Source organism: Stegostoma tigrinum, chromosome 2, assembly GCF_030684315.1.
Source record: "Stegostoma tigrinum isolate sSteTig4 chromosome 2, sSteTig4.hap1, whole genome shotgun sequence".
Taxonomy (NCBI): domain Eukaryota; kingdom Metazoa; phylum Chordata; class Chondrichthyes; order Orectolobiformes; family Stegostomatidae; genus Stegostoma; species Stegostoma tigrinum.
Genome location: NC_081355.1, coordinates 55,244,553 through 55,263,182, shown reverse-complemented (window position 1 = coordinate 55,263,182; position 18,630 = coordinate 55,244,553). Strand labels below are relative to the sequence as shown.

General features: G+C 43.8%; 1 protein-coding gene across 2 annotated transcripts; it reads left to right on the top strand.

Annotated features, from left to right (window-relative positions):
• Window positions 1–11,903: 11,903 nt before the first annotated feature.
• Window positions 11,904–18,067, top strand: LOC125465821 (cytochrome c, testis-specific). Of its 2 annotated transcripts, none has more exons than XM_048559711.2 (3): window positions 11,904–12,018; window positions 14,076–14,260; window positions 17,689–18,067. In XM_048559711.2, exons 2-3 carry the CDS (start codon window positions 14,092–14,094, stop codon window positions 17,835–17,837), a joined length of 318 nt encoding a protein of 105 aa, XP_048415668.1. In that variant the 5' UTR covers window positions 11,904–12,018; window positions 14,076–14,091; the 3' UTR covers window positions 17,838–18,067. The 2 variants fall into 2 exon arrangements, with proteins under 2 accessions (XP_048415668.1, XP_048415676.1); XM_048559719.2 differs by having other exon boundaries at window positions 11,976–12,099.
• The last annotated feature ends 563 nt before the right edge of the window (window positions 18,068–18,630 follow it).

Below are 18,630 nucleotides of genomic sequence, written 5' to 3'. Positions count from 1 at the left end.
CAGAGACAGGTTGGACTGGTTTTGGGATGCAGTGGGTGGGGGGGCAGAGCTGGGCTGGTTGTGTGGTGCAGTGGGGGGAGGGGACGAACTGGGCTGGTTGAGGGATCCCTCAACCAGCCTAGTTCGTCCCCTCCCCCCACTGCACCACACAACCAGCCCAGCTCTTCCCCCCCACCCACTGCATCCCAAAACCAGTCCAACCTGTCTCTGCCTCCCTAACCGGTTCTTCCTCTCACCCATCCCTTCCTCCCACCCCAAGCCGCACCCCCCGCTACCTACTAACCTCATCCCACCTCCTTGACCTGTCCGTCTTCCCTGGACTGACCTATCCCCTCCCTACCTCCCCACCTACACTCTCTCCACCTGTCTTCTTTACTCTCCATCTTCGGTCCGCCTCCCCCTCTCTCCCTATTTATTCCAGTTCCCTCCCCCCATCCCCCTCTCTGATGAAGGGTCTAGGCCCGAAACGTCAGCTTTTGTGCTCCTGAGATGCTGCTTGGCCTGCTGTGTTCATCCAGCCTCACATTTTATTATCTTGGAATCTCCAGCATCTGCAGTTCCCATTATCTCTGGGAGGTGTAGTGAGATGACTCAGATAACATTACATAAGTACAGACATATCAAACAGGATGATGACTTTGCAGATTTAATTATGGTTGCTGCTTTCTGGTTTGGTTTAGAACATGCAGTCAACACTCAATCTCTGGTCTCTCTCCAACAGCTCTGGTATGTTCTGCTTCCAGCTGGAGAGAAGACTCTCTTATTTCCATTTCAAGCTTGATATGTGAGCCATGACCCATGAAATCTGCTTATTAATTCTTTCTTAGCCATAGCAAAATGTACAACATCTTTAATTCTGCTGGGCCTCATTGAGGCAATGCTCATTTCTAATCTATTTAAAAGAGGCATGATCAATCTGTGGTTGACTTTTGAAGGTGATGGATATTGATGGGTCTCACCTCCCACTATCTCCTGACTTTTTCGATAAGGTATTAATTATCACTTCTTTATTTTTCTAAGAGGGTAATTATAATATTTTCCTTGCCTATTTGTTGATAGAATCCCCAAAGTGTGGAAGCAAGCCTTTTGCCTCATCAAGTCCACATTGCCCCAGCAAAGAACATCACACCCAGACCCACTCCCTTATTCCTGCATTTCTGTGAGGTGAGATGGTTGTGGATGCCTGGAACCAGTTTCTTCACTTATAAAATAGGACATAGTGGAAACATTGCTTATAAACTTAAAACTATATGGAGCTAATATGGAAGATCACAGAATGCTAACACAAAACATTACAAAGGGGGTTGTCTTTCTGTTATACAGAGTGTATATATAATAAAAGTTCATAGTAAACAGTGCAGAAAAGGTGTGGTAGTGAAATATCCTTGTTTATTTAGTTACTAAATAATCTTGTGTGATAGAAGTCTAAAGTACCATAGAGTTACAAACCCAAACACATGTTGTTTCAGGTTAACTAATAAAAAGATACAAAAATACTAAATTACATTTAGCCAAATGAAATTGTTCATGTTCTAAAATATTACAAATTAAAACAAAGTTAATGTTAAACACAACTGTTTAATTTTTTCCTTCCTCTCCTCCCACAATAAATCTCTTTTAAGATTTTTTTATTGATGACACCAGATATTTTGATAAGAATTCAACAAACTGAGATATGAGCATGTTCAACATTGGAGGATGAAAGTTGAAAGATCCTGCAATGTAGCTCCGTGAAATCCCATGATGCATTTCATTGTCATATAAGGTTAAGCAGAGTCACATGCTGCTGATCCACATCATCATCATCATCATTGGCAGTCACTCGAGAGATCTCCTTGATTTAATAGTGTCCTTCCTAGACTGGCTTATTTGCTAATCCTTACGGCATGGACTAACTTTGCTCAGAAAATGTGTGGTATGTTTTAGGATCTTGACTTTCCTTGCCTTGACCATTGGCAGCCGTCCTGACTCCTTCCTATAATTTCTTCCAAAGATAATTAGGACGTAGCAATCGCTATAACTGACACTATCGTACCGTCAAGCATTCTACCCAGCTGAGACAGCAACACCAATGATTAGTGTCCTATAAAATGTAGATCAAGGTTGAGAAAGATGCACATAATCCATGGACAATTTAAAAAGAATGAGTTAGTGGGGCTTTGAGGAGGTCCTACAGTACAATGAGTAGTATTACTGTCTCTGAGCCAGATTCTCTGGGTTCAAGTTCAATTCCAAACCTTAAATGGCCAAGGAAATGAACTCATAACACAGACTAGACTGAGTACCAATTTGTTAATCCTTCCTATATACACCAATGGCAATCAGTAGAAGTGGGAGATTCCTGGTCTGCTGTGTGATGGAAAGAAAATAGAATCTCCACCATCATTATCCATTGCCTCAGGCTAAAACATGCATAGAAACAACAGCAACTCAGTCTAGTTGGGAGCTGGTAGCTCAGTTAAGTGGACAGCTGGTTTGCAATGCAAAATAACGCTAACAGCATGGGTGGAGATCCCACATTGACTGATGTTACCATGAAGGACTCTCTTTCTCAGCCTCTTCCCCTTGCAATGAGGCAAGAAGACCCTCAGGTTAAACTTCCACCTGTCGTTTTTCTCCTCTGATCCAGTAGGACTCTGGTGATTTTATCCTTACCATTGTCATTCCACCTGGAGTGGATTTCTGACTATCCTCCATTGCCATAGCAATGCTGGAGATCATTGCATTGTGGGTCAGACCTGCCTTTCGGCAAAAGAAGAAAGAGGAAGTATTAAGGGAGAAATGCGGAGGAGCAAGAAGCAACATGCTACAGAGTAACTCACTTCTTTCAGTGCAGGTCCGAAGAAGCAAGGAAGCTCTTCTTATCTTCCCATTCCAGGTCGATACTTGCACTACTGTATTTTAAATGTGGCCCCAGAATTCTCACAACCACCTTTTCAAAGGCAACTAGGCTTGGACAAAAAATGCTGACTTTGACAGTGATGTCACACTCCATGAAAGAATGAAAACTATTATAGTCTGATGTGGAGCCATCACAGTCCATAGGCTGAAGGAAATTGCAGAAACATTTTTTCATTACTCTCTTCAGATTCTCCACAGCCATTCACCTCACTGTCTGCTATCACTGCTCAGAAGTACAAAAATGGCAACAACACTGATAGGCTAAGACCAGGATATTAATTTTTTTGTAGTGTTAATTGCATTTTCTTGTTTCTCTTCAAGCTGTCAAAAGATTATGCTAACTGGATATTAGTGGAATTGTGCTTGTTTACATTGAGCTTTTCTTGTTAAAGTGTTGAGAGAGTGGCATTACTTCTCTTAAAGTCACAGTATCATCACAGATTATAGATTTTTGCAACAGATTCTTAGTCACACAAGGTTTAGCATGTGTTAACAGTGCTATGGAGTCCCCTAAAGAAGAACATCCTCTAAAGTGTTCTTCAATTAGATTGTGTCAAATGTCTCTTCCAAGTGCAGCCATCTAATTGGAAATGTCACATGGTCCCCTTGATCTCCTTCATCAGGCTCCTCTTCTTACTCCCCATCTTCTCCAGTGGCTTCTGAGATTTCTACAACCTGGCTATTTTTTATTCACCGCATTATCACTGTAGTTATTTTCTAAGCAATCTGTTCAGAGATGTACCTCTGGAGCAAGTGGGTCTTGAATCCAGGCATTTTAATGACAGGTAGTCACAAGAGTTCTCTCCAGTTGCTCCTGAATACAGTGATTGTATCAAAATCAGCCAGGTGAACCTCATAGATTATGAGTTCCCTGATTGGGGATGTTAATCTGGCCCAATCATGGATTCCGGTCTGACAGATGTAAACAGAAGTGTCAGACATCCTGCTGACTCTGATAGCTGGCTCTGAAAGAGCTAGATCAGTGTCAAGGCCTCTCCTGGTGTATATAAAGGGTGACTTGGTGACTGGATACCGGTTTCTGTGGAGTTATGTTAGTGGCAAAGAGAGAAAAGCACACTGCTGAAAAAAATTCACTTGCAACAGTCGTCTTTGAGTAGTGGTAAACATTTTTAGCATCATGCCGTTATTTGGGAAGTTTGACTTATTCAATGCTATCATCGAAGACTGGGCCCAGTATGTGGAAAAATTGCTTTTTTTTCTGGGAAAATGGCATTGAGACAGATGAAAAGCAATGGTTAATTTTTCTGACAGCTTCTGATCCCACAGCATTTTTAATTATTAAGAGCCTAACTTTCCATGAGGCATCAAAAACTAAAACCTTTCAAGGGGTAGCACAGTGGCTCAGTGGTTTGCACTCACAGTCCCAGAAACCCGGGTTCACTTTCACCCTCAGGCAACTGCATCTGTGGAGTTTGCATGTTCTCCCTGTACATGTGCAGGTTTCCTTCGGGGGCTCCAGTTTCCTCCCACAATCCAAAGATGTGCAGGCTAGGTGGATTGGATATGCTAAATTGCCTGTAGTGTTCAGGGATATATAGATTGGTTGGGTTATAGGGGGATCTGTCTGAGTGAGATGCTCTGAGGGTCCATGTGGACTTGTTTCCACACTGTAGGGATTCCATGATTCTATAAAATCAGGAGGCTGGAAAGCGAAGGAATCATTAAACCAGTCCAGTTCACGGAGAGTGGGCAGCATTGGTCATACCAACTACAAAGCCTGATGGGTCGGTTTGCATTTGTGGGAATTTTAAACAAATGGCAAACTGATTTTTGCAGCTGGATAAATGTCTAAACTGTCATATAGAGGATTTATATGCAAAGCTGTCAGGGAGGCTGTCTTTCACTAAGCTGGACATGAGCCATGAGTACTTGCAGTTGTGATTAGATGAGGATTTCCAGAAGTTTGTTATAATTGATACCCTTCAGAGTTTGTGCCAACTTACAATTCTGAAATTTGGGGTATCATCAGCCTGCACAATTTCTCAGCGGACGATGGAGAACATTTTACAAGGTCTACCCCAGGTCACCATTGATCTAGATGATATGCTAATAACTGTGAAAATCAATAAGAAGCACTTAGAGAACTTGGACATGGTGCTTATACATTTCTCCCAAATGGGCATAAGCCTTAGAGGGGGAAAATATATGTTCCAAGCACCCCCAATTGATCTACTTGGGTTACAGAATCAACAAGATCAATTTATTTCTGTTGCAAGATAAAGTGAGGGTGATCAAGGGTGCCCCAGCTACCATGTCTATACTGGAGAGTAGGTCTTACTTTGGGCTGGTGAATTATTACAGAAAGTTCATACATAACCTGGCCTCCATCCTGGCATCTTTGCAAGAATCTCTTAGAAAAGGTCAGCCTTTGAAATGGTCAAGCATAGCTTTCAGGGAAGTGACGAAACAGCTATCATCCTCTAAGATGTTGGCACACTAGGATCCCACACATGACCTAGCACTGACATGCAATGCCACTCCGTATTGCATTGAGGTAGCATCAGTTCATGGGTGGCCCAAAGGAGAGGGCCGCCCAAAAACATATGCATCCAGGGCTTTGGCTAACACAGAGCGTAATTTACGACCAGGTAAAGAATGAAAGGTTGGCAGTCATATTTGGAATCAGGAAATTCCACCAAAACCTTTACAGATGTAAAGTTGCCATAATAATGGACCACAAACCCCTGACAAGTCGACTTAAAGAGGACTAGGCAGTTCCACCCATAGCTTCAGGTCGAATTCAGTGGTGGTCTCTCATACTAGGTGCATATAATTACAAGTTGGAACACTGTCCGGGAAGCCAGGTAGCGAATGTGGATGCACTGAGCTGCCTCCCACTGGCAGACACACCACCGGTGATACTGCCACTGAATCATTCTGTAATGGTTTTAAATTTTCTGAACACATTTCCAGTCACAGCTAACAAAACTAGAGTTCAGACACAGAAACATCTGGTCTTGGCAAAACTGACAGAGCTGGTGGTGATGGGGGAGACCAAAGAGCCGTCCTAACTAGAACTGAAACCTTTTTCGACCCAGAGAGATCAGATCACTATGATGGCAGATTCTTCGCTTGCGAAGATCAGTTGGGAAGAGATTCGTCAGCGATTTCATTGGCACGACAGTTGTGGCTGTAGAATCCTATCCTGGACCTGCAGATCCTGGGGCAGTGTGGGCAGGGGAATGCTCCGGACAGCAGGGCTTGAGATGAGGGCTTCTTCCTGCGTTTCCGTCTGTCCTCTGCAGCTGCTCTCCTCGAACATTCGAACTGCTCCATCGCCGTCGTAGTTTTCTTCCGCCACGCGTCCCTGTCAGAGGCCAACTTTTGCCATTCCATTGAGGCGATGCCAGCCTGAGACAGCTGTTGCTTCAGTTGGTCCTTGTAGCGCTTGCGCGGGGCACCGGGGTTTCTTTTGCCATCGCAGAGTTCCCCGAAGAACACTGTCTTGGGTATTCTGGTGTTGTCCATCCACGATACGTGACCCGACATCGAAGTTGCTTCAGGAGAAGGGTCGCTTCAATGCTGGGGAGCCGGGCTTTTTCCAGCACTTCGTTGTTAGAGACGCGGTCCTGCTAGGTGATGCCCAATACAGAGCGCAGGCAACGTTGGTGAAATCGTTCCAGCAGCCGCATGTTTCCGATACAGAACCCAGGCCTCGGAGCCGTAGAGCAGTGAGGTGATGACCGCGGCCTTGTAAACCTGGATTTTAGTCGACATACTTATCAAGTGGTTTCCCCATACACGCTTCCGCAGTCACCCGGAGGCGCTACTTGCTTTCGCAAGGCGATTGTCGATGTTTCCTGTAACTGTAGCATCATTGGAGATTATGCTTCCTAAGTACGTGAAGCGCTCGAACGTGTTGAGGGGGTGGCCGTCGATTGAGATTCGAGGTGGGTTGTATGCACTGCATGGTGGCTTCTGGTACAGGATCTCCGTCTTCTTCAGACTGATCGTTAGCCCGAAAGCCTTTGCAGCTTCGGAGAAGTGTGTCACTGCAGTCTGTAGCGCATCTTCTGTGTGTGTGAGTATGACGCAGTTGCCGCATACAGCAGCTCCATGATGGGCTCCCGTGTTGTCTTTGTGCGAGCGAGGAAGCGGCGCAGATTGAAGATATTGCCGTCCGGGCGGAAGCGAATGTAGATGCTGTTCGTGATGCCCTCCTTCACTTCCTGCAGCATCATGGTGAAGAAGATGGCGAAGAGTGTTGGTGCCAAGACGCAGCCCTGCTTCACGCCGTTGCTGATGGGGAACGGGTGTGATAGGTCACCGTTATATTTCACCTTGCTGCTCTGACCTTCATGAAGTTGCTGTAGGATGGTTAAGAACTTAGGAGGGCATCCGAGCTTCCCCAGGATTTTCCATAGACCGTTGCGGCTGACAGTATCAAAGGCTTTGGTGAGGTCAATGAATGCCACGTACAGTCCAACGTTCTGCTCACGGCATTTCTCCTGAAGTTGGCGTAGTGCGAAGATCATGTCGGATGTGCCTCTGTTCGCTCTAAAACCACATTGACTTTCTGTCAGGTTGTCCTCCGCAATGGTGGAATTCAGTCTGTCCAAGAGGATTCTGGAGAGAATCTTCCCGGCCATAGACAGCAGAGTGACACCTCTGTAGTTCGAACAGACCAATTTCTCACCCTTGTTCTTATACAGGGAGACTATCACAGTGTCACATAGATCAGCTGGCACCTCACCTTGTTCCCAACAGAGTGCAAATAGGTTGGTGAGTTCGTTCAGGAGTGAAGCTCCTCTTAATTTGTATACTTCTGCAGGGATTCCGTCAATTTTGGGGGCATTGTGGAGTTTCAGCTTAGAGATGGCGGATTGCACCTCATCCAGCGTCGGTGGACGGTCGAGTTCGGATCTGATGTCCTGCTGCGGGATTCTCTCGATGGACGCTGTTTGTACTTGGCGATTGTCTGCAAAGAGGTTCTCGTAGTGTTCTGTCCATCGCTCCATAATGGCTTCTTTGTCAGTAATCAAACTGGCACCATCAGCAGAGTGCAAAGGGGACTGATGTTGGCGTGTCGGTCCATACATCGTGCGCAGAGACTCATAAAAAGCTCTGGTGTTGCCAGTGTCTGCATACTGCTGTGATAATGGGAACTGCAGATGCTGGAGAATCCAAGATAACAAAATGTGAGGCTGGATGAACACAGCAGGCCAAGCAGCACCTCAGGAGCACAAAAGCTGACGTTTCGGGCCTAGACCCTTTATCAGAGAGGGGGATGGGGTGAGGGTTCTGGAATAAATAGGGAGAGAGGGGGAGGTGGACCAAAGATGGAAAGAAAAGAAGATAGGTGGAGAGGAGAGTATAGGTGGGGAGGTAGGGAGGGGATAGGTCAGTCCAGGGAAGACGGACAGGTCAAGGAGGTGGGATGAGGTTAGTAGGTAGGAGATGGAGGTGCGGCTTGGGGTGGGAGGAAGAACAGTTTAGGGAAGCAGAGACAGGTTGGACTGGTTTTGGGATGCAGTGGGTGGAGGGGAGGAGCTGGGCTGGTTGTGTGGTGCAGTGGGGGGAGGGGACGAACTGGGCTGGTTTTGGGATGCAGTGGGGGAAGGGGAGATTTTGAAGCTGGTGAAGTCACATTGATACCATTGGGCTGCAGGGTTCCCAAGTGGAATATGAGTTGCTCTTCCTGCAACCTTGGGTGGCATCATTGTGGCACTGCAGGAGGCCCATGATGGACATGCCATCTAAAGAATGGGAGGGGGAGTGGAAATGGTTTGCGACTGGGAGGTGCAGTTGTTTATTGCGAACCGAGCGGAGGTGTTCTGCAAAGTGGTCCCCAAGCCTCCGCTTGGTTTCCCCAACGTAGAGGTAGCCACACCGGGTACAATGGATGCAGTATACTGCATACTGCTGTGTTTGTTCTGCCAGTTTTGACCACCAGTCATTTTGCATCATTCTGAGGTTGGCTTGCAGGGTACTGCATGCAGCTCTGTATTCTGCTTTGGCTGTTTTGTCATCAGATCTGGAGAGCATGGTCTGATGTGCAGAGTGTTTCTTCTGGCGGAGAGTCTGTATCTCAGTGTCATTTTCGTCAAACCAGTCTCTGTTCCTCCTAGAGGTGTATCCAGCCACCTGAACAGCCGTATCTCGCATTGCAGACTTCAGGTGATCCCATGTCTTTCCTGTGTTGCCATCTGTGTCCAATGAGTCCTTGGGTTTCAGTCTCTCCTCTAGCTTGGACTGGAATTCATCACAATGACAGCGGAGCTTGCTTATGTGGATTTTCTTGGAACATGGTCCCCTCTTCTTTGTCACTGGCTTGACTACTAGTCTTACTTTTGTCCGTACCAGCCTATGGTCCGTGTAGCAGTCCGCACTCGGCATCGCCCTGGTCTGTAGGATGTCCGATCTATCCCTTTGGTGCACTAGGACGTAGTCCAGGAGGTGCCAATGTTTGGATCGGGGATGCTTCCAAGTCATCTTGAATCTTGCTTTCTGTTGGAACAATGTGTTTGTTACCACCAGTCCGAGTTCTGTGCAGAGCTCCAGAAGCAGCCTCCCGTTGTTCTTGCAGCTTCCAATGCCATGCCGACCCAGGACTCCGGGCCATGCCTCTGAGTCGTTGCCCACCTTCGCATTGAAGTCGCCTAGGACAATGGGTTTGTCTTTCGTACTGACTTTGAGGAGGAGAGACTTGAGCTGGTCGTAGAAGGCTTCTCTGACTGCGGGCTCAGTTTGCAGTGTGGGGGCGTAGATGTCCACAAGAATGGCAAACTGGTTGGCTTGTAGTGGGAGGCGCAGGGTCATGAGAGTTTCCGACTGGCCAATTGGTCGGCTTTGGAGCTTGTCGGCGATTGTCTTCTTGATCATGAAACCTACTCCTGAGAGTCTGTTGTCAGTGTTGCTTCTGCCGGACGAGTACAGAGTGTAGCCTGCATCATGTTCTACCAACGAACCTTGGTCTGTGAAACAGACTTCACTTAGAGCAGCGATGTCGATGTTCAGCCGGGACAGTTCACGTGCGACGAGGGCCAATCGTCTTTGTGGGCGTTCGTTTGCTGGCGAGTCTTGCATTGTGCGTACATTCCAGCAGGCTAGCTTGAGGTTTGTTGTGTGTTTAGATTTAATCTGTTTGTTCTTACTGCTTGAGGGAGATGCATCTACAAATAGAAAAAAAAGTGCATATCCTCAGACTCAGAGGGAAGAAGTGTAGTGATTGTAACAAGGTCAGCGAAGTTGACCTCATAGAATATGAGTTCCCTGATTGGGGTTGTTAACCTGGTCCAATCAGGAAGTCCTGGCTAACAGATGTAAACAGGAATATCAGAGGTTCTGTTCGCTCTGACAGCTAGCTCTCAGGAAGCATATCAGGGTCAAGGACTCTCTATGTGTAAATAAAGGATGACTTTGTGTTGTGATACCAATCTCTGTTGAGTCATTTCAGCTCCAGTAAGCTGGTCGTGAGACTGTACATACAAAATAACCAAATGCTGGTGTTGGAAAGAGAAATTTTCCCATGAATGATAAGATACATTTCAAAACAAAATTCAGCATCATGAAGTAAAGTTATACAAAATTTGCAATTGATGTCATTTGTTAGAAGCAACAAATAGCTGTGAATATAAAATCAAAATACTGCAGCTGCTAAATATTTGAAATAAAAACAGAAATTGCTGTAGAAACTCAATTGCTCAATATGTTGGCTGTCTTGGAGAGTTGGTAACCGAAGCATAACAGTTACATCACAAGACAAGTAATCCAGAAGTTGAAACTAATGCTGTGGTGATAGGAGCTCAAATCTCATCGCAACAGGTGGGTAAGTTAAATACAATTAAATAATTCTGGAACTAAAAAATGGTTGTGGCAATGGTCATCACAGAACTCACTTGCTTCACTAAAGTCTTTTAGGAAGGTAAATTTGCCATATGTCCTACTAGCAGGACAAATCACTTGAGGCATACTATTATGAGGGACTGGGTCTGTGAGGCCACAACATTACGTCCAAACCCCTGACCTATTGTGTAATAAAGTCAAACCTCCTCTTGATTACCCCTCCCACACTCCCTCAGCTGATGAATTAATAACACTCAATGTTGAACAACATTTGGAAGAAGTAGCGAGCAAGAAATCAGAATATACTTTGGGTGGTGGAGGGTGGGAGGCATCCTCAATGTCCATTACTAAGAATCACGCAGTGACGCCACCAAATGTGTCACATTGAGGCTGCCTTAGATATAAGAGCCAGTATAAAGATAGAGCCTACTCAATCACACCTTTATTAATCTATTGGCATAAATGTCCTTGAAGGTGCTGATCGAAGGGAACACTGCACTGTTCTTGTGTAGCTAAAATCCTGTTTTGTAAGAGCATTACAATTCTGGAACAACCTCATGAATTGCCATGGAGCTGCTGCCCATAGGCCACGAATAGCATTGTATGGCTGAACTTAGTTACGATATGTCTGAATAGCTAGACAGAAGTGTGTGTACTGAATAGTTATTTTAGTAATGCAGCAGCATATATATAGTAGTTACCCTGCACCCTGCATCAGTGTGCATTGGATAGAGGTGGTAATTCCTCTGAATTGTTTTACAGTGTACATCGATGGAGGTAGTCCTGTATCAGTGCAAAATGTATGTAGACACAGCTTCCTCTATATCAGTATATAGTGTATATTTATGTGCAGATTGTCCTTTAACAGTGTATAGTACACACCGATGGAGATTGCCCTTGAACAGTGCATAGTGCACATCGATGGAAACTGCCCTTGAATAGTGCAGAGAACATAGTACATGCATATCGCGCGCTCAATAAAAATCCAAAGTCAACTCTCACATTTCTCTCCAACGTCGTGCTTACGCACGGGAACGTCAGTACATGCGATGCATTATGGTCCGGGCGAGTTATGCAAGCCTGATAGGCAAGGGGCGGAGCGCGTCATACTGACTGACGGCGCTGCGACCCAATCAGCGGCTCTGCCATGGCCAAGGTGGGGAACTACACGCAATGAGCATGCAGAGGAGGTGGGACGTCCTGTGCGCTCTCACATACACTCGCTGCTACCGCTGATATAATCAGGAGCGTGGCTGGCGTTGGGGGTGGAGGAGACGACCTTGAGTGCGGGAAGTGGCGGTTCGGAGGAAGGTGAGGGCCCGGCTTGAGGGGTGTTTATCGGGAGCTGCCGTGTGTCAGCTCTCCTGCTTTCCCCCTGGCGGGTGGTTGCCGGTGAGCTCTCCCGTCGGCTGTTCACGGGGTTTGACCTTCCCTTCTCCCGGCGGCCGTCCCCGGGCACTCACGCACATTCACGCTGTCTCTCTCCCGCTGGGTCGGCGTCAGGTTTCTAGTTCCTTGGCGTTTTGCTGCTGCTGCCCGCGAATGTCCTCAGAAGGAACTGGAACCCCCCCCCTCTCCCCGAGAGGATACACAGTGGCCTGGTCTTTAGCTCCAGTCCGGCAACGTGGCTGCTCTCTGTCCCTGAGCCTTGGGGAGGGCGGAAGCGGGCCCAATGTCATTGAACATCTTCTGCAAGGAGTTTAACAACTTAGTTCTGATCGCAGGGTTGTACCTGCAAGACTTTCAAACTTTAATTCACCTTTAACTCGCGTAGTTTCTTTTAATACAACTGTTTGACCGTGGCGTGTGTCATCCCCTCTCTGCCTCTGGTATCGATTGCAGTCTTGGGTAATAAGGTGTAGAGCCGGATGAACACGGCAGGCCAAGCAGCATCAGAGGAGCAAGAAGGCTGACGTTTCGGAAATGCGAGAGAGTTGCAGTGGGAGAAAGATCCTCAGGTTTTTTTCCTCCGTAAGGAGGAGGGTAACTTCTTCAGAGTAGGCAATCTTAGAGTCTTTGCAGTGGGATTAAAATTGTTTCAGAGATAGTGGGAACTGCAGATGCTGGAGAACCTGAGACAACAAGGTGTAGAGCTGGATGAACACAGGCCAAGCAGTATCAGAGGAGCAGGAAGGCTGACGTTTTAGGCCTAGACCCTCCTTCAGAAATGGGTCTTGCAGTCTTGTTGCCTCACTGGAGTTCCTAGAAATGGTAGGTCTGCCTGTCATTGAACACCTTGCACAGAAGGCAAGCAATATCTTGTTTCTGTACCTTCCTTCATTCTCCTGTTTTGAGGGATTTCTTTTCAAGTGTTTAAAGACACTTGAAATAAACTCACTAGTTTTGTCTCAAGGTTTAGCATGATCTTTGGTTTGTCCTTGACTCACTTTGCTCCACCTATTCTGAACTGTGAAGCAAGCACACATGATGAAATTATGACTAAGAATGAGCTGTAAATGTTGCTTGAATGACTAAGCTAATGGGAGAAATTTCAAGTTGGGAAAGAAGGAAATGTCTTTTGGAAATGCTGATAATGCTGAATGGGCCTCAGTCACATGACACCTCTGAACTATACTTTGACCATATGCTTTACTTCCTGCTTCTGCTATTACTTGTGGAATTAATCAGGATCTGATTTTACCCTCACTAGTAGATTAATAGATATTGCCACTGACCATGCCACAACTCATACTCTGGCAGTTAAAGTTGAATTTCAGACTTGCCATTCTGTTTGACCTTGGGATAAAGTCCAGTTTAATTCACATCACTTTTACATTTCTTGTCTGTTTGAGTTTCTGACCTTGCTCAGCCTGCTTGCTGAGGCATTGTTGATTACCAGGATTTAGTTGTTTCAAAACTCATGTGGACAGCCTCCTATTTCCCATCCTCCATGAGGAATATCTCTAAAATGTGGCTGCTGTGGGCCAAATGTACATTAAATCCTTTTCCCTTATCTTTTCTTACAGATGTTGGTGTGCACTAACTCTTGGTCTAATATGGTGAAGCCCTCTACTTTTTTTAAAGTTCTACCAGCTCTTCTATGATCTCTCATTCTGCTTTGCTTTAATTTTGTTTATGCTTTCAGTCTACGTTGAGGCTTGTGTCAACAGTTCATGTTTTGTCATTACTACACTTTTAAGCTGTAAACGGACTACTTCAGAACATTTAGGTCCATAATTGTTGTGGATAGTTTCATGTGCTGAGGATATCAAGACTGAATTTAGATAGCAACATGTTTATATGCTGTGCTTTAGTAACTAAATGTTTGTAATTGAAGGCATGGCTCCTGGATTTTTGTGAAACTTTTTTAAATTAGTAGTAGTGATTATGACTAATGCTTCCTTTACCTTTTTTCTCTTCCCTCCAAGCAATTTATAGAGCAAAATGGGTGATGTAGAGAAAGGCAAGAAAGTCTTTATCCAGAAGTGTGCGCAGTGTCACACAGTTGAGTGTGGAGGCAAGCATAAGACTGGGCCAAACCTGTGTGGCTTATTTGGACGCAAAACTGGACAAGCTGAAGGATTTTCTTACACTGATGCAAATAAAAACAAAGGTATGTAACTCTTTGTGTGATACCTGGGATAGCTAATTTCAAATTGTGAAAATTGAATCTGTAGTTGTATAAAAAGCTAACATGGTTTGGCAGTGTTTTAATAGCTTCCAAGTGAGTTTCACATCCCAATTGGATTTGGAACTGTTAAGTTGAATACTTCATTGGATTATTGCATTAATTTTGTATGGTTTAATTTGCAAAACAGTTCAGTAAATTCAGACAAACTACATGATGAGTAGCTAGTTGAAGTATTTTTCAACAATGTTAATTGAGTGAATAAATTTGAGAAACTAAGCTTAGTGTCCTTCAAAAAGGCATTTAAGCTTGGTTTGAGCAAATGTTTAAAGAATGTAGCGTACAAAACATACAAGCTAACTTTGCCCACCTGAAATTTCAACCTGATGGTTGTTTCCGCTCTGATCTCTAGGCAGACCTGTTGGCTTGCTCCAATTAATCATACACTTTCTATGCCTAACTGTGTCTAGATTTGGCCAACTTGCTTTCTCATGTGATTCCAAACTCTAAATGTAGCATATTTTTCATTTGGCTGCAACTTGAAAGGCAGATGCTTATTCATCTAGATAACTAGATTACTTTGTCGCAATCATTGCTTGCCTTTCATTGATAACTGTTAGTAAAATGTTGTCAGTTACTTAATAGCTGCAACTGTTGAGTAGCCTAGTCCACCTTGGTGGTCAGAATCATTTTCAATCCTGTCCCTGTCTGAAGTTTGGCAAGATTCAAAGTGCCATTGTAACAAATGAGCAGGTTGTATGGATGAAACAGCTGTCAATCTGAGACTGGATTGCCCAAGGCAATCCACTTTTTTTTCTCAACCTAAAGAGGAAGATGATCTGACTTTTAAGATTAGATATGTTGCTGCAGTAGTTTGATTTTTATTTGATTCTTGAAGCATTAAGACGTAGAATTTGGGTCTAGTTTAAGACAGCGGAAGTTGCATAAAATTGTGTGAAGTTAAAGCCTGGTTGTATAACTGCTTGTGTTTATTGAAATTGCACAAATTTTAAGTACTGACAAATTAGCTCTAGAGAAATAACTTGCTTTGCACAATGAAATTTAAGTTGGTGACTTGTATTGCAATCCTACATTTAGCATCCTAAAATGCTGAGGGAAGTTCTGACCTATCTTTGCACTACGATTTTTACTAAAGGACAACAGGGTTCATTTCCATATAAAAGTCACTAAGCTACTGGACAGTTACAAAAACCTAGTAAGTGAATAGAGTACTGTTTGTCTTGGTGCAAGGTTTTAGTTATACAGTTATTTAGTTAGATCACGAGCATTCTATCCTAAACAGAATAGGCCAAGAAGCAAGTATCAGCCTTGAAGTGACTGCATCCAGGTCCACTTGTGTAAGTGGGGTGAGAAGTTGAGTTAGACAACTAGATCCCTTTTTTAGAAGTCCTTGAAGATAAAAGATTGTCTAGGTGGTGAAGAACTTACTTCTGGAAGATGTGAGTTAAACTGGAGCAATTAATGTCAAAATGCTGCTATGCATCACACTTTAAAGTGAGCAGAATAAGATTATAGGGGCATTCAGCTCATCAGCAATCCTCCTAAACACTCCTCCCCAACCCCCTGTGCACGCTTTAAAATTCATACATTAACTTTGAAATTGTACCCTGTGCCTCCAAGTCCAGGCAAGTAATATATCAAAAACAAATTTCAAGATTGTGTAGTTCCCTCTAAAATTGTGAACTGATTTTTTTTAAAAATACCTTGGCCAGCATTGTTGTACTAATTACTATCACATGGGGGATCAATTTGTGGCGTTCAGTTTTTTGGATGTTTTCAATCATTGTTTTAGATGTATTGTAACTGAGGCAGCTGAAACTTGAATTGGTTTCTGCTGTCTCAAAGGTTGCAATACAGCCCAATAGTGCAAGAATCTCAACTCCTCCAAGTATGTATGTTTTTTCTTTCACTCTAAGACAGTGAATTAATGAAGCACTTGGGTCTGACCCAGTTAAACTTATTAATCTCTCACAGGTGGAAAGGGCTTGAATGGTGAAGAAATTAGTTCTACATAGGCCATGATGTTAAAGGAATAAGTGGTGGGCAGGAGGGACCAGTAACTGTAGACCAGTGAACTTTAATTGCAAAAATCTAATCTTTTTTGCTAAAGTAGCATTGATGTCTTTATAACAATTGTATAAAAGATGGTTGAGCTAAGCATGAAAGACCTCAACAATGGGCTGGAGTTCTCAAGAACAAAATATAGCACCTGTTGTTTCTTCAACCTGAAGTCTGTAGACCAACTCATTGGTTCTGTCCTTGCTATTAGATATTCTGCTGTTGTTGTTTTATTTTGTCTAACTACAGTTCTTCCAAGATTTGTGGTACTGTCCTTAACTTTGTGTGGTAGAATGTCATCATGTTGTTGTAAACCTGTTTGCTGAGTCAGTGCATTTGATTGCAGATGTTTCATCGCCCTGCTAGGTAATAGTCAGTTTCTGGTGAAAAGATGTTCTGTCCCACTTGTTGTTTTAAAGCTTCTGTTTTGCTAGGGTGGCTGGCATCATTCTAGTTCTGTTAGGTGATTTTTGTATATCAGGCCCAGTTCAGTATTGGGGTTCTGGTTGGAATGTCAGAATTCCCTGGCATGTCTCTTTGGCTTGTGCTATTACGGCTGTGTTGTCCCAGTCAAATTCATGTCCTTGTGTGTATTGTGACCAGTGAGAACTGGTGTCCCTTTTCGGTGGCTAGTTGGTGTTCATATATCCATATTGGCAGCTTTCTTCCAGTTTGGCCAATGTGATGTTCCTCAATCCTTGCATGGTATTTTTATATCACATTGGCTTATTGGTTGTGGGTATAGGATCCTTTACATTTGTCAGTTGGCACAAGGTGGTCTGTAGGCTACTGTGATACCTAGGGGTCTGAATAGTCTTGTCTCTGTCTTCACTGGAGTTGCATTGATGTGACCTAGCAGGTTAACAAAATGTCTGCAATTAAACACCAGCTGGGCAAGTAAGTCTACAACCTGAGTTACAAATCTCCTCCAAAAACTTAATGTCATCTGCAGACAGGGTTAGCTTCCATGTGTGCTAATTGCATGAAACTGGATTCATCTTTTTGAACACCTTTTTTTTCCTTGATTCACTTTGATTCCATTTGCAGGATGTAGCTATGTTTGAACGTTGATTGTGAATTTAAGTAACTTTGCCCATGTTTCATTAGAGCACATGCAGCAGTTTCTGAATGGTAATCAAGTATAGCTACTTTTGACCATAGCCACCCAGGCTAGGAACACACTTTCAAAACCATACACCCATTCCCTCCTAAGACTTGGATCTATAAGGCTCGTTTGCTTAGATTTGAGCAACAAAGACAGCTTGGCTTAGTCGGCTCTTTTCAGGAAGAAGATACTTTGTCTTCCACTTGAAGATGGTGCTTTTTTTTCCCAGGTATTATCTGGAATGAGGAGACACTGATGGTCTACTTGGAAAATCCAAAGAAATATATTCCAGGAACAAAAATGATCTTCGCAGGTCTCAAGAAGAAGAGTGAGCGTGAAGACTTGATAGCTTATCTGAAATCTGCAACAGCCAAATAACAACTATCAGAACCTGATGCCTTATTTATTGATCAACTTAGATTTGACTCCTGATTGAGCAACCTCTGGTATCATTAATGTTGCATTGAATTTTTAACAACCTAAAGGTTTTAACCATGTATCCAAATTTTGGCATTCTCTACCATCCTGTAACACTGCACTGTTCAATTTTTCAATTTTGAAATCATTGATCCATTCAACTAGTGAGAATAAAAGGGACTGTCAAACCACCTTCTTTTCATCGCATTGTCACTATACTGTCATTGCCATGGGAAAAATTGCAACCATGCTAACTTTATTGGGTTTTCACAGATTCCCTCTTCCTACTGAATTCAACTTAGCCTATTTGAGTCAAGGCCAGTTAGTGCTATAAATTAACTGGTTCTGCTGAATTAACCACTCGGTATTGTCTGTGCTTGGAACAAATGTAATATAACTTTATGGGTAATTTTGACCTCCAAAGCAGGAGAAGAAAGATGGTTGAACACTTCAGTCAACGAAACCAGGTTTAGAAATATATCATGTCGGATTGATAATGTTAATGGTTCCCAGAATATTGTTTGGTGCCCTAAAAGATGCATGTTGCAACACAAAATTGAGGGTTAATTCTGAGCACTTGCTTGCCTGGTAACATCACAAACAGTAAACTGCAGTTTAGTTACAATCACTGGAAAAATTGACACTAATTTATGGCAAATGCTAAGTTTCTGTTTCAGAAGCTATTTGTGCATTATATTCAAGATGCCAAATTAGTGTGTTCTTTGTTTTTTTCCTTTTGCAGGTATTCAAATGA